Source organism: Octopus bimaculoides, chromosome 10 (genome assembly GCF_046866305.1).
Source record: "Octopus bimaculoides isolate indiv1 chromosome 10, ASM4686630v1, whole genome shotgun sequence".
NCBI lineage: Eukaryota > Metazoa > Mollusca > Cephalopoda > Octopoda > Octopodidae > Octopus > Octopus bimaculoides.
In genome coordinates, this window is record NC_142937.1 from 109652 (window position 1) to 134035 (window position 24384).

At 40.3% G+C, this 24384-nt stretch overlaps 1 protein-coding gene across 2 annotated transcripts in view; it reads right to left on the reverse strand.

Moving 5' to 3' along the window:
• The window catches only part of LOC106872691 (uncharacterized), an 85095-nt gene that overhangs the window by 26325 nt on the left and 34386 nt on the right, over window positions 1-24384 (reverse strand). Inside the window, exons 5-9 of one of the 2 annotated variants that reach the window (XM_014919768.3) lie at window positions 19736-19876; window positions 17116-17243; window positions 14898-15123; window positions 11737-11838; window positions 6233-6367 (exon numbers count right to left, since the gene is read on the reverse strand). In XM_014919768.3, coding sequence (XP_014775254.3) covers window positions 6233-6367; window positions 11737-11838; window positions 14898-15123; window positions 17116-17243; window positions 19736-19876 — 732 coding nt within the window. The remainder of the gene's footprint in view (window positions 1-6232; window positions 6368-11736; window positions 11839-14897; window positions 15124-17115; window positions 17244-19735; window positions 19877-24384) is intronic. The other variant, XM_052971007.2, reaches the window with a different exon arrangement.

Sequence of the window (24384 nt, forward strand, 5' to 3'; positions counted from 1 at the left end):
TCAAATGCCCTAATTGTGAAGAATTGTACGTTGGCCAGACAGGTAATGCACTATCGGAACGCTCACGGGTACATCGACAACAGATTAAAAACCCAGAAGTCCACCAAATACCACTGAGTAACCATCTAGCAACATGTGGTCATCAAACTTTTATTATATTTCCATTCCATAAACTTTACAACCGGAATGAAATTGAAAGAAAATGCAAAGAAAAGGACTTTATTAAGAAATTCAAACCCACTCTTAACAAACAATGATTAAATCCATCTTACTTGGGGTTTAAAAATCTTATCCCTGTAACCAAAACACAAAAAATCTCTCAGATATCATCATTTCTATAAATAGATTTGGCATCATTTCTAAGAACAGCCAAACACCTACTGGGGTTTAAAAATCTTATCCCTACAACCCACACAAAACAATAAATTAAAATATCATCATGTCTAAAAATAGATTTAACATCAATTCTAAAAATAGCCAGACACCTACTGCTGCCATCCAAAGGAATTGGTATAAAAGACAGAAAACCAGCCAACTTATTACAGTCTGTTAAAGACTGTCATACCGGCCATGACGAAGGGAAATAGCCCTGAAACTCGAGTCGCCTTTATATATATATATTTATATTTATATATTTATATATTTGATCCTTTATATTGAACACTCAATATTTCATCTACATTCAATACTTTATTTCATGGTGCCATCCATTTTTATTTTATTTTATATTATATATTGTATGTTATATTATATATTGTATATTCCATATTCTATACCCCACATTAGTTCTGCAGGAATATAAATAAAACATAAAAAACAGACAGTGTTGGAACTCTTTTAAGCAAAATAATATATTCCTCTATACACAATCATACAAAAAAATCCACCTTTTTTTGTATTTATTTTTACTCGCATATATATATATATACATATATATATATATATATATACATATATATATATATATATATATATATATATATACATATATATATATATATATATATATATATATATATATATATATACATATATATATATATACATATATACATATATATATATATATATATATATGTATATATATATATATATATATACATATATACATATATATATATATATATGTATATATATATATATATATATATCGGTAAAACTATTTATCATCATAAATATACAGGGATTAGCAATTGGGTTGCTTCTCCAACATACTGAAAATTTAGAAATAGCAGTCAAAGAACTACTGATTCCAAACTACAAATTTTTCTCTAAAGCGGATGGCGATATTTATGGCACACATAGAACAAAAAACCGTGTGCAATAAATATCGCCATCCGCTTTAGAGAAAAATTTGTAGTTTGGAATCAGTAGTTCTTTGACTGCTATTTCTAAATTTTCAGTATGTTGGAGAAGCAACCCAATTGCTAATCCCTGTATATTTATGATGATAAATAGTTTTACCGATAAAGGTTTTTTTCATACTGAACTACTTGGCAAAATTGTTAATTATTAATTCTATTATTAATTGACGATTCTCTGCCCTTATTCTTGTATATATATATATATATATATATATATATATATATATATATATATATATATATATATATATAGGGTGCGGTGGATAAACTGTTGTCTAAATTATGCAAAAATGAAAATAACACTGACATCTCATTTTAACAGATATATTTACCAAAATTACATTAAAATATTTTGAAATACTAAAGAGTAAATTTATTCAATAAAATCACTATTAGCTTCAACCATAGCCTCCAGACGACTTCGGAATTTCCTGCAACTCTTCTAGGTGGTCTCCTTGGTTAAGTTGGTGAATGCTGCCATAACCCTTGCCTTCAGTTCATCTTTGGTGTTCAAATAGGTTTGTTGGTCTCTCACTCAACTGCACCCCAAACATAATGATCAAGGGGGTTGCAATCTGGGGAGTTAAGTGGCCAAATGTCAGGGGTGGTGTGGTTGCAGGAATTGTCTGACAGCCATGACTCGATTCCCCTGCTTGTGTGGCATGGTGCAGAGTCCTGTTGCTAGACATTGGGTCTTCCAGCAGCCACTCTCTTGATCCAGTGCAGCACTACCACCTCCAGGCACTTGATGTAGGCCTCTGTGTTGAGTCTGATGCCATGTGGGAAGACGAATCAAGGCATAACATCGAAATCACTAGTGATCCCTCCAAACACCCTGATGTGGACTGGTTGTTTGATCTTTTATCACTCTCAGTACATGTTTTGGGGACACGGCAAGCCAATGGTTGTTATGTGTGCTCACCATCTGATCCTGGCAGAAATTTTTCTCATATGTGAAAAACTAAAGCATGTTCAGTTAAAGAGATGATTGAGTTTGTTCAAAAGCTTCGTAGCACAATTTGTTTTCTTGTCCTTGATAGTTTGGGATAAAAACTGGCCCTTTCTCTTCTTGTATGAGGAATACCAAATGTTTTCATGCACTACCTGCCTGATAAGAAACTCAAACGCTCCCATGTCCCTGGCAATGGACCTGATTGACTTGGAGGGATCATTGTAAATTATGGCCTAGAGCTCACCAACAAATTCAGGAGTTCTTTTCTTATCAGAACAATCACAGAAAGTTTTCCAAACTGCCATACCTTCGTAATCTCCATTAGACTCATTTCTGGTGCTCATGCTATATTTCTGTTAAGACAGCACTGATGCTACGTTTCTGGTAAGACAGCTGCAGGAGAAATACCTAGCCAAAGATAAACCTCTGTACCTGGCTTTCGTTGACATGGAGAAAGCCTTTGACAGGGTCCCCTGATCCCTTATCTGGTGGCTTATGAGGAAACTAGGGATAGATGAATGGTTAGTGAGAGCTGTGTGAGCCATGTACAGGGATGCTGTCAGTAAGGTGAGGGTTGGCAATGAGTACAGTGAAGAATTCCGGGTAGAAGTAGGGGTAGGGTCCACCAAGGAACAGTCCTCAGCCCCCACTTATTTATCATAGTCCTCAAGGCAATAACAGAGGAATTCAAGACAGGATGCCCCTGGGAGTTCCACTATGCTGATGACCTTGCTCTAATTGCTGAGTCCCTATCAGAACTAGAGGAGAAGTTCCAGGTGTGGAAGCAAGGTTTAGAATCGAAGGGCCTTAGAGTCAACCTAGCAAAAACCAAAATCCTAATAAGTAGGAAGGTAGACAAACCACAAATCCCTTCAGGTAGATGGCACTGCTCGATCTATAGAAAAGGCGTAGGTAGAAACTCTATAAGATGTACCCAGTGTAAGCTATGGACATATAAGTGGTGCAGCAATATCAAAGGAAGGCTAACTAGGAAGATAGTTTTTGTATGTGGCAGATGCTCAGGAGCAATAAACACTGAAAATGTGCTGAGAACAACTTCTGCCACATTCCAGGGAGAAGATAGCTTCTGTTAACTAGGTGACCAAGTCAGTAGCGGGGGAGGGTGCACTAAAAGAGTAGCTGCTACAATAAGAATAGCCTCGGCAAAGTTCAGAGAGCTCTTACCTCTGCTGGTGACAAAGGGCCTCTTGCTCTGCGTAAAAGGCAGACTGTATGACACATGTCTCCGTACAACCATGCTACATGGCAGTGAAACATGGGCCGTGACTGCTGAGGACATGCGTAATCTCACAAGGAATGAAGCCAGTATGCTACGATGAATATGCAATGTCAGTGCACATACTCAACAGAGTGTAAGTACCTCGAGAGAAAAGTTGAACCTAAGAAGCATCAGTTGTGGTGTGCAAGAGAGATGATTGCGCTGGTATGGACATGTGGTGAGGATGGATGAGGATAGCTATGTGAAAAAGTGCCACACCCTAACAGTTGAGGGAACCCGTGGAAGAGGTAGGCCCAGGAAGACCTGGGATCAGGTGGTGAAGCACGACCTTCAAACATTAGGCCTTACCTAGGCAATGACTAGTGACCGAGACCTTTGGAAATATGCTGTTTGTGAGAAGACCCAGCAAGACAAGTGAGACCATAACCCGTGGCTTTTACTAGGGGTGTAGCCAGCCCATTTATACATACCTTTCCTTATTTGGACACTAAACTCTGCTTGCGAAGACCTGTTGAGGCAATTGAAATTGAAATCAAAATTGAACCAAATATGATGACTGGCACCCATGCGAGTGGAGCACTAACAGCACCATCCGAGCATGATTATTGCCAGAGCAACTGTCCAGCTTCCATGCTGGTGGCATGTAAAAAGCACCATTTGAGCATGTTCGTTACCAGCATCACCTTACTGACACTTGTACCGGTGACACATGAACAAAACATTCGAGCGAGGTCGTTGCCACTGCCCCTGGACTGGCTCCTGTGCAGGTAGCATGTAAAAAACACCATTTGAGTGTGGCTGTTGCCAGTACTGCCTGACTGGCCCTCAAGCCGGTGGCACGTAAAAGCACCCACTACACTCTCGGAGTAGTTGTCGTTAGGAAGGGCATCCACCTGTAGAAACTCTGCCAGATCAGATTGGAGCCTGGTGCAGCCATCTGGTTCACCAGTCCTCAGTCAAATCGTCCAACCCATGCTAGCATGGAAAGCGGATGTTAAACGATGATGATGATGATGAACTCTTTCCAAATCCTCTGCACCATCCTCAGATTGACACCCAAACACTCTGAAATATTTGTATGGGAGCTTCCAGTGCAAATGCCAAGCAGTACAGCATGTTGTTTCCAAATTTCTGGCAGAGTAAATTGTGTCATGGTGCTGTTTTCCTCATAGATGGTGCCCAACTGACCCTACTATACTGCGTAATCGACAAAAATCAAAAACAAAGAATGCACAGAATGATTTCCCTTGTAGATGGTCACAAGACCATATATCACTCATGTGCTTTGTTTTCAGTTTTGGTATCTACAGCTCAATGCCATTCTTACCACCAACCACATTGCAAAGTATACTGAATGCACTTCATCCTGGCACCAGCACTAGAGAGAGAGTGTCGTGACCTCAACAAGACTAAAAGTTGCTTGCAATCTTATGTTGTCTCCACTCAATCAGAACAGTATACTATTTGCATTTTATCATAGTACCAGCACTAGTGAGGTTAACTTGTAACAGATTGGCTAGAGAGTCCTCGTTATAATCTAGGATGTGTTTCTATGCAAAAGATAACATCCAAGAAAGTGAGTGGAAGTGAAAGAGACAACAGAGAAATCAGGAAGGATAAGGGTAGGTTACAGGAGGAAGAGAGTCATGTCACAAGAGAGTGGCTTGTGGAAGAGGGAGAGATGACTAGCAGAACAGAAGGGGTGATGCTATGGATTATCAGGCAGGGTAAAGCATAAAGACACCCTTCAGTCACCCAGAAAGTTGCCCTCTGAGGCGTAAGTCTGAGCAAGGTTGTTTATGAAAGACCAGCAGTCATCCATGCAAACCAGCTTCCGTGCTCCATGCCACTGATGTGAAATGACGAAGGCCGATACAGCTTGGCACCAGTGACATCACAACTCATTTCTACATCTAAGTGAACTGGGGCAATGTGATGTGAAATAACGTACCTTTATCAGGCACTGCTTACTTTAATGACACTGACAGAATATTAGAGCAAATAGAGGAGAAACAGGGGACAACTGATGAGCAATGGGAAATCGATAAATTTGGGAGGGGATGGTGGTGCAATGGGGAGATGGATCGTAGGGAGAGGAGATGAAATGGACATTAGGAAGATGGGGGGGATGCAGACAAGTACACAATGTGTAGGAGGCACAATAATGTACACATACAAACATGTACATACAAATACATACACACATCTACACATATCATGCTTCTTCTCAGCACCCCCACTATATATATATATATATATATATATATATATAGTGACTGAGGGTGCAGGGTAGCACCTACATTGCTAGAAACAAAAGTCAAAAATTATTTTTGTGGCTATAAGGGTCTTTGACTCTTGTTTCTAGCAAAGTAGGTGCTACCCTGCACTCTCAGTCACTATTAGTGACAGTTGCATTTTTCCTTTTTGGCTTTATATTGCATCTGGCCACCTTCGTTATTTTATATTATATATATAATACATCTCTATTAACTTTGGAAGTTGTGGCATTCATGCCTTTCCAAAGGAATTAGAAGAGTAAGTGAAATAGCAGTGGGTAGGAATTGAACCTTTGTTGCTGGTTCAATATGCTTTTTCTAAAACAGTTCACCCTTAAAAAATTATAAAGTATGTAAAATATTGGGTATTGAGCCCAAAAATGTATGATGCAATAATTACCGATTTTGATTGGATCTTTCTTTGGTAAAAACATTGGTAAAAAGTTCTCTGGAATCTGGATAATGGTTGGCTGAGCACTACTAGTGATAACCTCTGTCGAAGACTCGCTGACACTCTTGCCTTCGTCTGAAGTAACTGAAACATTTCAGTTAAAGAATGGGAAAGGCATGAGAGCCGCATAACAATGCAGAATGAAGAGAAAAAATGTTTCAGTTAATCCAATATTTCAGCTTTAACAATGCCTAATTGTGAACTGAAAGATTCAAAGTGAAATGATAATAGTCTCTTTTACTGATAGACTTGACAGAGGAAAGTAAGGGTCTGAGAAAAGAAAAGATGGAGAAAAAAGTTGTTAATGTTGTTATATAGCTGCAGGTTAGTCTTGATGAACCAGGCCAGTAACAAGCAGAGAGTTGGGTGAATGAGTAAGAGCAATCCTCAGGTCCAGTGCTCCAGATATATGCAGACTCCATCTAACTGAAGATCACATTATGTGCTAATGTAGGCTACTGCGCAGCAGCCCTGGCAGATTAATTCTTTTTTATATCTCTGTATGATAGCTGTTGGTAGTAGTGTTGTGTAATATTAAGTTAACTCTGACTGTATAAATCTGTGATATGTTACTAGTGAGTCCACTGACTCATTGTGAGCCATGGATCCTTTGCTAAAGACATAACAGTCCTCCACTTAGTGGAGGACTGTATTCTACACTCTGCCATGTTCACCTTGTTCTTATATGTCTGGCAGTAAGGTGTATATGGGCACAGCACAACAGCTGCCATTCTGCTACATTTATTGTTGGTGCTGTGCATCCCAACACAATATTCAGTGATAATGCGGTTATTGATACTTCCATTATTCCATTGTGTATATGTGTGCTCTTATCAAGTCAGTAGAAGAGTGATTGATATTAGGCTGGTGTTGCAGTCATGTTTCAGGCTGTTGTTAGACGTGTTTACAGCTGAAAATGCATATGTGCTACCCTTCCATTCTGACTTGAGAGTTAAAAAACAGAGTAAAAGTTGAAAATAATCATTTGACCACGTTGAGTCTGCATGGTAGAGAAGTAATCAAGAAGATAAGTTCCACTTTTAAGAAGGGATAATCTCTCTGAGTCCGCAGCACAACACTTCAATAAACAGGTGGGAAATAAACAAGAAACCAGTAGTAAAAGACTGAGGGACAAAAGAAGTGAGAGAATGAAGGACTAAAGGATTAACTCATTAGTAGTTAAGCTAGCCATATCAGGTCCAAATATACTACTTGTTTTATGCTCAAACTGGTCAGGTCCAGCTTCTCACACCTACTCTACAATGTCATTTTTAGAATAAACAATCACATCAGTGAAATCTCAAAGCTACAAGATAAGCTATGATTAATTCAAAACAATTATATTCTGTCACACCGGCAGCCTGAGTTTTTGCTGTCTCATGGTGTGCCCTCCCTTCCCACCCCCACCACTTGTACCCGAAGTTTCTATCCTCTGATCTCTATCAGATGTCTCTCCCATGAACACTTCTAAAGGCTTAATGCTCCCCCATCCCTACTTAGGGTTTATCTCCTATGTAATATAATGATTATATAGCGCATAAAAATTATGGCGTAGTGTATGCAGGTTGAAAGCTATTGTATGTTCATGAGTTCTGCCAAATGCGAGCTTTCTTTTCAGGTACATGATGCTGCTGTCCCCCATCCCAGGGTCTCATGGGCCCACACTTTCCACACCCTCAGGGTTGGCACACTGAAAGGTAGGTCTGGTGAGATTGTTGAGTTGCTTGAATGGAGACGTGTAGATTTGTGCTGCATCCAAGAAGTAAGGTGGAGAGCAGGTTCCGCGAGGTTCCTCACAGGCAAAGAACACAGGTACAATATTTTCTGGGCAGGGAACACTGACGGGGTCGGGGGCGTGGGTATACTTCTTGCAGAGAAATGAGTGGATAAGGTAATCGAGGAAGTCAGAGTCTGTGATAGAATACTTAAGATTAGATTAGTGTTGCAACATGGGTTAGCAACCATTATCTCGGCCTGTGCCCCTCAGCCAGGGCTACCTGATGAACAGAAAAAATGATTTTATGACACCCTCATCGACAAATGACAGGGACCTTCTCTTTGTGACTGGTGACTTCAATGGGGGCTTCCATGGCATACATGGAGGCTATGGTTTTGGTTCCTGCAATGAGGAGGGAACCAGGCTGCTGGAGTTCTGCAATGCAAATGATCTTGTGGTTTGCAATACTAACTTCAGGAAACCTGCCAGTCACCTATTCACTTACCGATCTGGTAGACACACTTGTCAAATTGACTACATCCTCACCAGCAAATGGGAAAGATGGCTACTTATAAATGCTAAAACCTTCCCAGGAGAAGAATGCACCCCACAACATAGGTTAGTAGTTAGCGACTTCAGGATCAAGGCTAAGTGGATACCCAGAAGTTGACCAGCATGGAGAAGAAGTGTCTGGAAGCTTAAGGATCCTGTGAATGGACAGAGATTTAGAGACGTATTACTCGAAGCTTTTGACGAAATAGAGGGGGATATAACATCACATGATGTGGAAGACAACTGGGGGTTTCTACAGGAAAACCTGCTGAGGGCTACTGACCAGGTCTGTGGATGGTGTAAAGTCCCTTCTCGACCCAAGGTAACATGGTAGTGGAACAATGTAGTTGACAGGGCCATTAGGGAAAAGAAACAGGCATGAAAGGACTGGAAGAATGGTGGTAGCAGAGAACTGTATCAGACTGCCAGAAGGGAAGCTAGGAGACAGGTTTATTTGGCCAGAAGGGAAGCAGATAAGAAAAAATTTGCCAATGTTCTGTATCGTGAGAACCAAAGACTTGAGGTGTTTCGTGTTGCAAGACAGTGTGTGAGAGAGAATCGTGAGAAAGAATAGGAGAGAAACGTGTCTGCATGGATGATGGTTCACTTGCATTTAATGAGGCTGCAAGGAGAGAGACTTGGAGACGCCACTATGAAAGGTTGCTAAATGAAGAGAATCAGTGGGAGAAAGAGAGTCTGCTGAATGTCGACCCAACAAAGGGACCAGCTATCCAAATTGACAGTACCTTAGTAGATAAAGCAATTAAGAGTATGAAGTCAGGGAAGGCCCCCAGCCTATCAGGAATCACCACAGAGATGCTCAAAATATCTGGCGATGTTGGCTATAGTCTAGTCACCTGTATAGTCAATCAGGTGATACATGAAGGAGTCATACCCAATGAGTGGTGTAGCAGCACCATAGTCAACTGTTACAAAGGTAAAGGTGACGCTTTAGATACAAATAACTACAGAGGCATCAAGTTATTGGATCAGGTAATGAAAGTCATGGAGAGGGTCATAGCCCAACTAATTAGGGAGAGAGTCAGTCTAGACGAGATGCAGTTTGGGTTTGTGCCAGGGAAAAGCACCACTGATGCTATATTTCTGGTAAGACAACTGCAGGAGAAATACCTAGCCAAAGATAAACCTCTGTACCTGGCTTTCGTTGACTTGGAGAAAGCCTTTGACAGGGTCCCCTGATCCCTTATCTGGTGGCTTATGAGGAAACTAGGGATAGATGAATGGTTAGTGAGAGCTGTGTGAGCCATGTACAGGGATGCTGTCAGTAAGGTGAGGGTTGGTAATGAGTACAGTGAAGAATTCCGGGTAGAAGTAGGGGTAGGGTCCACCAAGGATCAGTCCTCAGGCCCCTCTTATTCATCATAATCCTCCAAGCAATAACAGAGGAATTCAAGACAAGCTTTCCCTCGGAATACCTGTATGCTGTGACCTTGCTCTAATAGCTGAGTTACTATCAGAACTAGAGGAGAAGTTTCAGGTGTGGAAGCAAGGTCTAGAATCAAAGGGCCTTAGAGTCAACCTAGCAAAAACCAAAGTCTTAATAACTAGGAAGGCAGATAAACCACAAATCCCTTCGAGTAGATGGCCCTGCTCGATCTATAGAAAAGGCATATGTAGAAACTCCATAAGATGTACCCAGTGAAAGCGATGGAAACATAAGTGGTGCAGCAATACCAAAGGAAGGTTAACTGGGAAGATATGTGCAGAAAACAACTTCTGTCACATGCCAGGGGAAAAAACTAGAAGTAGTTGATAGCTTCCATTACCTAGGAGACCAAGTCAGTAGTGGGGGTGGATGCTCTGAAAGTGTAGCTGCTAGAATAAAAATGGCCTGGGCAAAGTTCAGAGAGCTCCTACCTCTGCTGGTAACAAAGCGCCTCTCGCTCAGAGTGAAAGGTAGACTGTATGATGCATGTGTGCAAACAGTCATGCTACATGACAGTGAAACATGGGCTGTGATTGCTAAAGACATGAGTAAGCTTGCAAGAAATGAAGCTAGTATGCTCCGCTGGATGTGTAATGTCAGTGTACATACACGACAGAGTATAAGTGCCCTGAGAGAAAAGTTGGACATAAGAAGCATCAGATGTGGTGTGCAAGAGAGACAAATGTGCTGGTATGGTCATGTGTTGCAAATGAATGAGGACAGCTGTGTGAAAAATGTGTCATACCCCAGCAGTTGAGGGAACCTGTGGAAGAGGTAGACCCAGGAAGACCTGGAATGAGGTGGTGAAGCACAACCTTCAAACATTGGGCCTCACCGAGACAATGACAGGTGACTGAGACCTTTGGAGATGTGCTTGAGAAGACCCGGCAAGCCAAGTGAAACCATAACCATGGCCTGTGCCAGTGCAGCATAACCGGCCCATTTAAGGGTACCCTTCAATCATTGGGCAATAAACTGCGCTTGCGAAGACCTGTTGAGGCAAGTGAAATCGTTGTCATGGCCGATGGCCATACCGCCTGATTGGCACCTGTGACAGTGGCATGTTAAAAGCACCATTCGAGTGTGATCACTGCCAGTGCCACCTGACTGGCTCCTGTGCTGGTGGCACGTAAAAAACACCACTCTAATATGGCCGTTACCAGTGCCGCCAGACTGGCTCCTGTGCCGGTGGCATGTAAAAAGCACCATTTGAGCATAGTTGATGCCAGTACCACCTGACTGGCCCTTGTGTCGGTGGCATGTAAAAAGCACCCACTACACTCTCGAAGTGGTTGGCATTAGGAAGAACATCCTGCTGTTGAAACTTTGCTAAATCAGATTGGAGACTGGTGCAGCCTTCTGGCTCGCCAGTCCTCACTCAAACCGTCCAACCCATGCCAGCATGGAAAGCGGACGTTACATGACAATGATGATGATGATGAGTGTAAACTGAATGCTAAATGGTTAAAAAAATCTCAGGAACTGAAAGATTAAGACAGAGGAACTCCAAAGCTGAAAATCTAAAGGACTGAAAAACTGAAAGATTGGAGGATTAAAAAACTAACGAACTGACAAATTTTTTAAAAAGAATTATGAAACTGAAGGACTGAAAACTGAAAGATTGAAAAAGAAAAGGAGACTTGAGAAATTGGAGAACTAAGGAACTGAAGAATTAAGAAAAAAACTAAGGAACAGGAAAATTGAAGACATGAAGAACTGAGGAAGTGAAAGACTCACCTGATTGGCTTGTTGGATTTTCAGCAGTTTTGGAATGTACTTTTGAAATTTCTTCATTAACATCTGTGGACCCAACTGGCTTTGTATTCTCGGTTGTATTGTCTGTGAAGCAAACAATGAGGACATTGATATATATATATATATATATATGTAGTGAAACTAACACCTCGATCGCCATTATATACAAACAAACCATCTTCTCTCGCTGTTATAAATATAATCAAGTTCGGGCGTAGTAGAAAACATCTTTCCCTGTCATCACGTGACTGATTATTATTTGAAGCGGCAACTGCTTCGTACCGTTCCCGCCAGAACGCAAACTGACCAATCACAGCCCCTAATAAGGTCACGTGATAGTGTTCTTCTAATGCCTTCGGTGGAGCCTACTTTCAGCTATAAATAGACTGCTAGATACCCAGTAAATTCATCTCGGTTCAGTTCTCTTAGAGACCTGTTCCGTGTACCACACAGCAGCAGCAGTTCCAGTGACAACAATCACAGCTTCGTCCAACTACGACTACCAGCAGCAACACGACTCTACGACGACTACCAGCATCGCCACCGCCAGTCAACATGACTCTACGACTACTACCAGCATCGCCGCCGCCAGTCAACACGACACTACGAACTACAAGATTCGCCACCGACATCGCCAACATCATCAACACGACTTTCCACGTACACAAGCTACCAAACAGTAACTGCGGCACTTCCCTCTTCAATTCTGTTTGTGCGATTCACCTTCGCCACGATAGACAACAGACAAGAACCTAGCCTGCGACGAACATCTGTATATAAGAACCCGGCTCGGCATGGAAGCCCTAACATCACGACGAGTGATCGCTCTGCCACACACGCCTCGACTTCTTACATACAGACACATACCACTGTGTACTCTAAAAACTGGTATAAATGCTCACACGTGTTACTGACTCTTTTTCTATCTGCTGTATCTCACACATACACATACATGTATCACTTACACACACTCTTTTCTTTACACGACGGCCTGTCTTTTATTATGTTTTCATTATGTCGCATTCACACTCACACACAGACATACATTTTAATGCTACAATAAATATTACTGTTATTCATCTTCTATCGGTTGTGTTCTATCGTCTTCATTACTGGCCATTTACGAATTCACTATGTTATCGAAGTATAACATATGTATATCACTTGATATATATTTTGTGTTCGACCATGTGACGCGTTTAAGAAAGGAGCCCTGTTTTTTCCATTCGTCACCATTTCTCCTTTTGGGTTCGCACGGTCGTTCTTACATATACATATATATATCATCATCATCATCGTTTAACGTCCGCTATATATATATATATATATATATATATATATATATAAACATCATGTTCATCAACATTTAATGCCCACTTTCCCTACTGGCATGGGTTGGATGGCTTGACAATATCTGACAAGTTACAATGCCATGTCAAGCTCCAATGTCTGGAGTGAAGATAGCACTAGCAACTGGCTGATACCTGTTTTCCTCATTTGAGCAGGATGGAGTAACATAGTTTCTATGGCTGAATGCCTTTCTTAATACCAATCACTTTACAGAGTATACTGGGTACTTTTTTCATGCCACTGATGCAAACACACACATACACACACACTCATACATACATGTATGCTTTATGAGGAGAAAGAAGAGAGAAAAAATGATGGGATAAGGAGAGGTGGAGGAAGACAGAGTGGAGGAACAAAGAAAATGATAAAAATTCGAAGAAAAGGATGATGATAAAGAAGAAGAATAGATAAAAAAAAAAGAAAAAATGGAAGAATAGTAAAGACAAATGCATAGCAGTCACTTGCAAGCAAATGTGACTTGATAGTAAGTATCATGGTTCCGATAATTGTTTTAGGCACCTATGAACTCATGAGTAGAAGCAGATACCCTTCACATCCCTCCTATCTCTGACCATGCAGAATGTCAAAAATGCAATAACATGAGGGAGTGAAGACGGTACTAGCAACTGGCTGATACCCGTTTTCATCATCTGAACTAGATGGAATAACATGAAATAAAGTGCCATGCACAAAGACGCAATGTTCCACCTAGCCCAGGAATTAAACTCCATGACATTATGATCATAAGGTCAACAGCTAAACTACTAGGCCATATGCTTTCACTACTGAGGATGAACGAGATAAAAGAAATGGTGGATCTTTTCATTTTGGCTGCCAATTTTCAAAAATTCAAAGTTTATTGAAAATTTTAAAATTTGGTGCATTAATGTAGTTTTTGAAGCTGAATCTCAGGAGATATTTCACTTTGTCCAGAAAAATTTCTAAAATAGGTTATAGACGTTTAAAGTTTGATCATTTTCACTCAGTCAGAAAACAGGATTTGGAAGCTGTCATTTTGTGCGTGACGTGTTTTAATATGAAACTGTAACTAAATCAACTTCTACTTTAAAGGGAATTTTACGATTATGTAAAAACCAAAAGAAATTTGGGGTGTGTGTGATTTAAGGCCTATTTGGCTGTTATTTTGAGCATGTTTTAGCAGCAGAACACAGCACAAACGCACATGCTTTTGCATAGAATATATTTGTCAACACATGCTATTTTGCAGACAAAAGAGTTCTCATGTTTGGCTTGTTACTATGGAAACAAGCACGAACATATCTGTAGCTTATAATTGGCTAAAATTACCCAAAATTTTCAAACTTTAAAAGTTAATAACTCCTTATTAAAAGCTAATAACTCCTTATTAAAAGCTAATAACTCCTTATTAAAAGCTAATAACTCCTTATTAAAAGCTAATAACTCCTTATTAAAAGCTAATAACTCCTTATTAAAAGCTAATAACTCCTTATTAAAAGCTAATAACTCCTTATTAAAAGCTAATAACTCCTTATTAAAAGCTAATAACTCCTTATTAAAAGCTAATAACTCCTTATTTATTGATTTATTGTGAAATTGAATTTCAAAGAAGTGATTAGCATATAAAATCATATCATTACAACAAATATGAGATCATTTTGAGGAAGATCTGAAGAGACTGAAAACTGACAGCCAAACTAAAAAGATCCGAAAGGGTTAAGACAAAGAAGAAATTGGTGTTGAAGCAAGAGAGAGAGAGAGAGAGAGAGAGAGAGAGAGAGAGTGAGAAGCAAACAAAGACTGTGGATTACCTGTTGCTGAAATTATGAGGTTGTCCTGTTGTTGTTGTTGTTGCTGCTGTTGCTGCTGCTGCTGCTTTGAAGTGGAGTCAGTGGCAGTGATTCCTTCAGTATTCAATGACATTGGTAACATCTGCTGATTATTATTGTCTTCAGTCCCTTGACCTTCTACTGATTTCTGTAGCAGGGTTGGCAGTTGCTTTATCTGCTGCTGAAATGCCTGCATATTCTGGATTCCCTGAGAGACAAAGACAGAGACAGAAGTAGGAAAGGGTTCTACAAACTGACCAACAAAGGACAATGGTGACATGATGATAATACAACACTTAATAGCAGTGGTGGTGAGCAGGGTGCTGCAGCGACTGCAATGGTGCCAATGGTGGTGGTGACAACAATGGCAGCAGCGGCAGCAACAGCAACAACGACAACAATGACGATGACGATGATGATGATGATGATGATAGTTATGATGCTACTGTTGTGTAGCCCTAGGTCAGCTGTGATTGAACAAAAGAGCTATAATCAAAGACAGTCACACTCCAACCATGATCATTAGGCCTTTTTTTAAGTGGGTATCTAAGACTATAGTAACTAATATATGTTTGTCTTCTCCTTTCTTTAAGACAGTAGGGAATTATTTGGTAGCTTATTTCTCGCATAACCAGCTACATAGAAGTGGAATTTCTCTGTTCTAACTTGTTATTAATCCAAACTATTTAAAGTGGTCAGTGTTAGAAAGGGCATCCAGCTGTAAAAACCATGCCAAAGCAGACCTCGTCAATGCTGGTGCCACGCAAAAAGCACCCTGTCCACATTGTGGTTGGCGTTAGGAAGAGCATCTAGCCATAAAAACCATACCAAAATGGAGCTTGTTACAGTCCGCTTGATGATGATGATGCTCCCTCTTGATCACAAGTGACCACATTCAGGTTCCTTCTTGACTGACTAGAAAATGGTGACAATGATGATAGTGGTGATGAAAACAATGGTGATTATAGTGAGAATGATAATAATATTGGTGTTGATGATGATGATGATGCTGATGATGATGATGATGATGTGGTGGTGGTGGTGGTAGTAATGATGATTATGATAATTGCTGTTGCTTTTATTGTTAACCTGATATCAGCTTGATCAAAAGGCACTCCACTCATGACCTTCCTCTCTGTATTGTATATCTTGGACCATATTCTCCCCGGGATCCCTCTTTTTACTAACCCCATGGCATCGGATGGCATCAAGTTATGCAGCCTTATCTACTGCGGTTTTTATACTGGCTTCTGGACCAGTTGATATAAATATCCACTATCATTTGCTGAGTCATGTACATTTCAAGGAATCTGATAGGTTTATTAGATTCCTCATGTAAATATTTCCAACTTGGTTCAAGCCTTTATCACTATAATAGTTTAAAATCTGAAATTTTGGTGCTTACACAACCATTTCCACTATGACTTCACCATTTATGGTAATAATTGCATCCAGTTATGCTAGTTTCACTGAATTCACAATCCTCATGTTCATCTTCATGTCCAGCCACACCAGCTTTGAGTTCATCGTCGCATTCATCTATGCCAGCTTTGTTGAATTTATGATCTTCATCTCATTTGCCATTATGTCCATCTATGTCAAATTCCTCCGCATTAACATCACGTGGTGATTGGTGGTGGTGGTGGTGACGTTAGTTGTAATGGGGCTAATTAGAAATTACTGTTCATAGATAGCGGACAACTAAAGCCCAGAGAGGTAACCAGGTTCTAAAGTTAGTGGTAGCGAGTACATGAAAAAAAAAAAAGGTGCCATGACACACACCAAATTTTTAATTCATTTCTCTTATATTATATGAAATATTTCATTAGTTATAATATACGTAATTGTATTATACATTCATTAATTTCATGTTTCAGTAACAACGTCATTATGTATGAGACTTACAGCTACTGATATAGGTAACTAAAGAGTTAAAATAAATTCTTGGAAAGGTGCCAATTTGGAAAAATGTGCTTGGAGTAAGTGGTCACTCCCCTTGATCCCTTATTAGCTAAGTCACAGCTAATGCCATGAGTTATGCATACTGTCTGCCAGGCCTGGCTGGAGTAAAACACAAAATATGAGGAAAAAGACTTTAACCCATGGCTTTGTGACCAGTAAGTAGTCAATCTTAATCTGCCAACGGTATCCCAAGATAAACATTCTACCTGACAGTTTTTCAATGTTAAGTTAAACTTACTGGAACAGAAGCCATCATTAGTGTTTGCCCACTGGATGTTGGTATAATCACAGCGGGGATTTGTGTTGGCAAGCTGCTCTGACCAGCAGGTGGATACCGTCGAGGCCGACCACGTCCTCGTTTCATCCCTGTCAAATAAAAAAAGAAAGATAATTCAGTATACAGTGAAAACACAATAGCCAATGCCTCTTCTTTGCATGGATTTATTAGAAAAACAAAAGACAGAATGAAAACAGAACATTAATTACAATTAAAAATCACAACATACATATAGGCATACATCGACTTATGTTGTTTTAAATTGTGTCTTTTTTGGCTTTGGGATTTTTTTTTTATAAAGAAATTAAAGGGGAAAAAATAAACCTTGACTTCAGTTGATTTATCCCACTTTATGTCGGTCTCAGCAAACATATTAAAAGCATGAAACTTTAAAACTACATAAAAACCAATAATGAATTGCAAAATCATAAAATACATGGAAAAATAAGCTCAAATATTTTTTTAAATAGTTACCTCCTCCAAGGAAGGAGGTTATGTTTTCATTGGTGTTGGTTTGTCCGTCTGTGTGCAAAATAACTCAAAAAGTTGTGAACGGTTGGTAATGACACAAGGAACAGATAATGAAATTTTGGTAGTGATCTGGGAATTTTTATGGATTCTTGAAGGATTTTTCATTTGTTATATTTACTTTACATGAAGTATTACAATGTTACGCTCTTTGATTATCTCCCTTGAAAACACGGTCATCGTTTCCACGTAATCTATGGTGGCGTTGCTGTTTCCAAAGTTTATTTTCGTTTCTTTATTAGTAATTTTACTCGCGTATCTATCTTAAAATGAGCTTGGCGGAGGTCTGCACTCTTCGAGTGCTTTTCTAGTTTTTCATGTTACATTATTTATCAATTTAAGTTGCATATCTTGGAACCAATCACCAACATTAAGTTGAGGAATAATATATAATGTATTTTGGTAAAGGGAAACTGAGGGAAGAGAGAAATAGAGGGAGAAAGAGAAAGAAGGTGTGTGTATAATGATAATGAACTCAGTCCAACCCATGCCAGCATGGACAATGTGTGTTAAATGATGATGATGATGCTCGGGTGCACTACAGAAAAGTTAGCCAAAACTCCTCCCTAAAATTACTGCCCTTATGCCAAAAATTTGAAACAGTAATTTCGTTGTTTTTCCAGCCTGTAAAGCTGTGTTGTATGGCTGGTTATATAATAACATTACTATCCTTGATCGTGAATTTTTTAAGTTCGAAGATCGTGAATTTTGTAAGTACGTTTTGCCGTGGTGAGTGACAGCACGTCAATTTAAGCAAAAAATGTTATCTTTAAAACTTTTTATTTCTAATTATTTCACGTGTTGAAAAGAGTTATTTCCCTTATATCAATAAACGCATACATTTCCTTGAAGAACGATAACAAATAATCTGTCGCAATTAAACCGATGTTGTAATTAATACTAATTACTACTAACTGGTGCACTTGAGCCATAACATCAAGGTAAAATTCTTGACGAATTTTCAACTTAGCTTCGATTGCCAGATGCCGTTATTTCACACAGGTAATGTTTACGAATGCCTTTCAAAAAAGACAACAATATAGAAATAAAAGAGTCGAGGTTTTTATTTTTTATATTAATTTACAGAAGAGGTTTCTTTCTGCTTCATATACTGGCAATTACCAAGGAAGAAATGATATGTTGACAATATTTCAATCAACGGGGTTTTTTTAACAGTATACAATAGCCATATGTATTTATTTCTTACTATTCAAGCTTAGTACAAAACATGCTGCGAACATACGCCTAGTGAGATGGATTCCAGCCAAAAGGAGAATTCATTAACCAATACAAGAGAGTAACTACTTGGCCGTTTCTTTCAGGACAACTCTCTCTCTTTTTTTTTTTTTTTTTTTTTGGACTTTCGAACGAGATCGTAGCCAGTGCCCCTGGACTGGCTCTTGTGCGGGTGGTACATGAAATACACCATTTTGAGCGTGGCCGTTGCCAGTACTGCCTGACTGGCCTTCGTGCCGGTGGCACGTAAAAGCACCCACTACACTCTCTGAGTGGTTGGCGTTAGGAAGGGCATCCAGCTGTAGAAACTCTGCCAAATCAGATTGGAGCCTGGTGTAGCCATCTGGTTTCACCAGTCCTCAGTCAAATCGTCCAACCCATGCTAGCATGGAAAATGGACGTTAAATGATGATGATGATGATGATGATTTAGGACTTTCTGAATGGTACACCTAATGAAAAATTACTTTGAATATTTTTAGTAGTGCAACCTGCCTGATGGAGAGCCACGTCTCAAGTGGTCTGTTTTTCAAGAAAGGTTGTCCATGCCAGGTATACGATTAAGATTAAAGAATTATTAGAATTATAAGATTAGAATTAGGACTAAAGGACTACAATTAATAATAAATGCATAGAGTTAGAACTGCATTTAAAAGATTAGGGTTATGACTAGAAGAACAGTATCAGGATTAAAGGACTAGATTCGGAGTCAAGATTACAGGAGGGCAGTGATCAAAATTTCAGAGTTGTCATGTTTGAATGATGACACTGATAATGATGTTAATGGTGTTGTTGATGATGATAATAGTCTGACTTACCAGGTCCAAGTAAAAATGGTGCAAGTGTATTAGCTTCCTTGGTGCCAGATCGTTTCCTTTTTACTCCAGCAGGTGTCACTTCTTCATCATCTGGGGCAGTGGCTCCTTCATCTTCACTTGAAATCTCTAGAATTTCATAATCTGAAAGTGGAGACAAATATTTAGAGGGTACAGAATTTAAGATGTACATCTTAGAGGGAGTGGAACAGGTAAAATCCAGGCCACATATGTCTCCTAGCTGGCAGATCCTCTGATCATCATCATCATCATCATCATCATCATTTAACGTCCGCTTTCCATGCTGGCATAGGTTGCTCGGTTTGACTGAGGACTGGCAAGCCAGTAGGCTGCACCAGGCTCCAATCTGATCTGGTAGAGTTTCTACACCTGGATGCCTTTCCAAATGCCAACCATTCCAAAAGTGTAGCGGTTGCTTTTTACATGTCACCAGCATAGGAGCCAGTCAGGGGCCACTGGCATCGACCACGTCTTCTCAAGCACATTCTATCGCCCGATAATTCAAATGTAGTTTTAAAAGGGCTGGTTATGCAACACTGGCATTGACCGCAGCTGTGACCTCACTTTACTTGCCAGATCTTCTCAAACAAGGCATATCTCCAAAGGTCTCAGTCTTTTGTAATTGACTCTCTGAGGCACAACATTCAAAGGTCGAGCTTCACCACCTCATCCCATGTCTTCCTAGGTCTACCTCATCTACAGGTTTCTTCCACTCTTAGAATATGACACTCCTTCACACAGCCGTCGTCATCCATACACTACATATGACCATACCAGTGCAGTCGTCTCTCTTGCACACCACATATGTTTCTTATGTCCAACTTTTCTCTCAGGGCACTTCCACTCTGTTATGTATGCACACTGACATTACACCTCCAGCAGAGCATACTAGATTCATTTCTTTCAAGCTTACGCATGTCCTCAGCAGCCATGGCCTATGTTTCACTGCCATGTAGCATGGCTGTTCGCACACAAGCATCATAATCTACCTTTCACTCTGAGTGAGAGGCCCTTTGTTACCAGCAGAGGTAGGCTCTCTGAACTTTGCCCAAGCTATTATTCTAGCAGCTATGCTCTCAGAGCATCCAGCCCCACTACAGACTTGGTCACCTAGGTAGCAGAAACTATCAACTACTTGTAGTTTTTCCCCTGGCATGTGATGGACTCTGTTATCTGTACATCTATGGTGTTTATTGCCCCTGTGCATCTGCTACAAACAAAAACTGTCTTCCCAGTTAACCTTCCTCCAATATTGGTGCACCTCTTATGTGTCCATAGCTTACACTGGGTACATCGTATGAAGTTTACACCAATGCTTTTTTATACAAATCGAGCAGGGCCATCTACCTGAAAAGGTTTGTGATTTGTCTTCCTTCCTACTTACTAGGACTCTGGTTTTTGCTAGGTTGACTCTAAGGCCCTTTGATTCTAGACCTTGCTTCCACACCTGAAATTTCTCCTCTAGTTCTGATAGTAACTCAGCTATTAGAGCAAGGTCACAGCATACAGGTATTCCGAGGGAAAGCTTGTCTTGAATTCTTCTGTTATTGCTTGGAGGATTATGATGAATAAGAGGGGCCTGAGGACTGATCCTTGGTGGACCCTACCTCTACTTCTACCCAGAATTCTTCACTGTACTCATTGCCAACCCTCACCTTACTGACAGCATCCCTGTACATGGCTTGCACAGCTCTCACTAACCATTCATCTATCCCCAGTTTCTTCATAGGCCACCAGATAAGGGGTCAGAGGACCCTGTCAAAGACTTTCTCCAAGTCAACGAAAGACAGGTACAGAGGTTTATCTTTGGCAAGGTATTTCTCCTGCAGCTGCCTTACCAGAAATATAGCATCAGTGGTGCTTTTCCCTGGCACAAACCCAAACTGCATCTCGTCTAGACTGACTCTCTCCCAAATTAGTTGGGCTATGACTCTCTCCATGACTCTCATCACCTGATCCAGCAATTTGATACCCCTGTGGTTATTTCTATCTAAAGCATTACCTTTACTTTTGTATCAGTTGACTATGGTGCTGCTACACCAGTCATTGGGTAAGACTCCTTCATGAACTACCTGATTTACAACACAGGTGACTAGACCATAACCCACACCACCAGATATTTTAAGCATCTCAGCAGTGATTCCTGATGGGCAAGGGGCTTTCCCTGTCTTCATATCCTTAATTGCTTTATCTACCAGGGAGCTGTCTATTTGGGTAGCTGGTCCCTCAATTGGGTCAACCTTTGGCAGATTCTCCTCTTCCCATTCATTCCCCACGTTCAGCAGCCTTTCATAATGGCATCTCCAAGCCTCTTTCTTTGCAGAAGCATTAAATGCAAGTGAACCATCATCCATGCGGACACATTTCTCTCCTATGACATCACAATTTTCTTTCACACAGTGTCTTGCAATCTGAAATACTTCAGTTCTTTGGCCCTTAAGTCGCTGAACATTGGCAAATTTCTTTTCTGCTTCTCCCTTTGCTATATATACCTGTCTCCTAGCTTTCCATCTGGCTATCTGATACAGTTCCCTGCTACCCCCACTTTTCCAGATTTTCCAGGACTGTTCCTTTGCTCTATTGGCCCTGTCTACAGTATTGTTCCACCACTACATTACCCTAGATCTGGAAGGGACTATCCACCAGCCACAGACTTGATCTGTGGCACTCAGCAAGCTGTCTCACAGGAATTACCAGTTGCCCTCTATGTTACAAGTCTGTAGCTCCTTCTCCCTCTCATCAAATTTCTCAATGAGGATGTCCTTAAATCTCTGACCATGTGAAGAGTTCTTAAGCTTCCAAATCCCTTCTTTTCCAGATTTGGTCTCCTTCTTGGCATCCTTCTGGCCTTGAGTCTAAAGTCGCTGGCGGGTACATTCTTCACCGAGGAGGGTCTTTGTATTTAAGAGCAACCATGCATCTCACTGTCTGGTGAGAATGAAATCGATCTGGCTAGCAGAGTCACCTGATTGATAGGTTATCAGGTGGTTGGCTGGCTTCCTGAAGTTGGTGTCGCAGATCAATAGGTTATTTGCATCACAGAACTCCAGTAGCCAAGTTCCCTCTTCATTTCGGGAACCATGTACACCATGGAAGATACCAGGTTGCCGTCCGACATGCCCATTAAAATCTCCAGCCACAAAGCTGAGATCATTGTCACTCATCTTTGAGGCAGCTTGCAGAATATCAGAAAAGTGGTTCTTCTGTTCATTTGGTAGGCTCGCTTGTGGGGCGAAGGCAGAGATAATTGTAGCTAAACTATTCTGCAAGACTAGCCCGAGCTTAAGCACTCTATTGCACACCTTGACTACTTCTATGACCTTATCCGCCCATTTCTCTGTAAGAAGTACGCCCACACCACCTGCTCCATCACTGTTCCCTTCCCAGAAGATTTTATACCTATGGGCCTTGCCTGTGAGGCCCCTGGCTGAAACTCCTCTCCAGCTTCCCTCTTGTATACAGCATACATCAATACATCAACACGCCTCCGTTCAAGTATCTCTACAAACTCGCTAGACCCACATTACAATGTGCCTACATTGACAGTGTCAACTCTGAAAACTGGAAAAGGGATGTGGGAGGAAAGATGGGAAGGAGGGATGGTATTCAGCACCTGAAAAGGTTTCCGTGACCATTTGATAGACATGTCACATCGGTTGTTCTTACTTTTCACCTATCGTCATTCAAACATGTTAAAATTGTTGCCCCCACAGGAGGTGAGAGTAAGAAAGCATTGTAAATGAAAGTGTTTTGGGCATTGTAAATATAAGCATTACTGGTGCTGCAGATATAAATAGAAATAGAAATAAATATAAATATGTCAATGTTAAATTAAATAAGTAAGTGGGCTGCTATCTGGTTGGGTTAGTCCAGAGAAGGAGAGAGAGAGAGCGAGGGGGGTGCTATTTGGTTGGGTTAGTCCAGAGAGAGAAAGGAGAGGGGGGAAAAATTGCCAGTATAAGAGAGGAGACTACTAGAATAAGAGAGGGGATTTCCAGTAGGAGAAACAGGATTTCCAGTATTGGTGGTGGGGATGGAAAAGGGTGGGTGCAGCCATAAACAAGAAAGAATCATTTTAAGAGAAACAGTACGAAAATATTTAGCCATTGTGAGAAATTAGGAAAGGATTATTTTAGAGAGAGAGATTACAATTTGGAAGTAATTTGAAGAATTAATATAAATAATTACAGTTTACAAAAGTACATATTAGTAATGATGCAGGTTAGATGAATGAATGAAGCAATTACGTCGAAACCAATGGGTAAGTCCATCATGTCATGACTATAAATAAAAAGCTCACATCACAAGCATGTGACTGTAGTAGACAGAAACTGAAAGAAGTCTTCTATCTCTCTCTCTCTCTTTCTTTCTCTGTGCATGTATTTGTTTATATTTATGCCTCTTTGAAAAGGGTGAGATACAAACAGTTACATTGTTGTCATTTCCTCTGTCATCAAATCATAATCTAATGGCTTTGAAGCATCAAAGTTGCATGGAATAAGATAGTCCTTATTTGAAAAATAAAAGGTTAGCGCCAAGAGGAACATCTGGCTGCAAAACAAAGCCTTGATAATACAGTCATCTAACCCAGGGGTTCTTAACTATTTTTTGTCTATGGACCTCTTTGATTG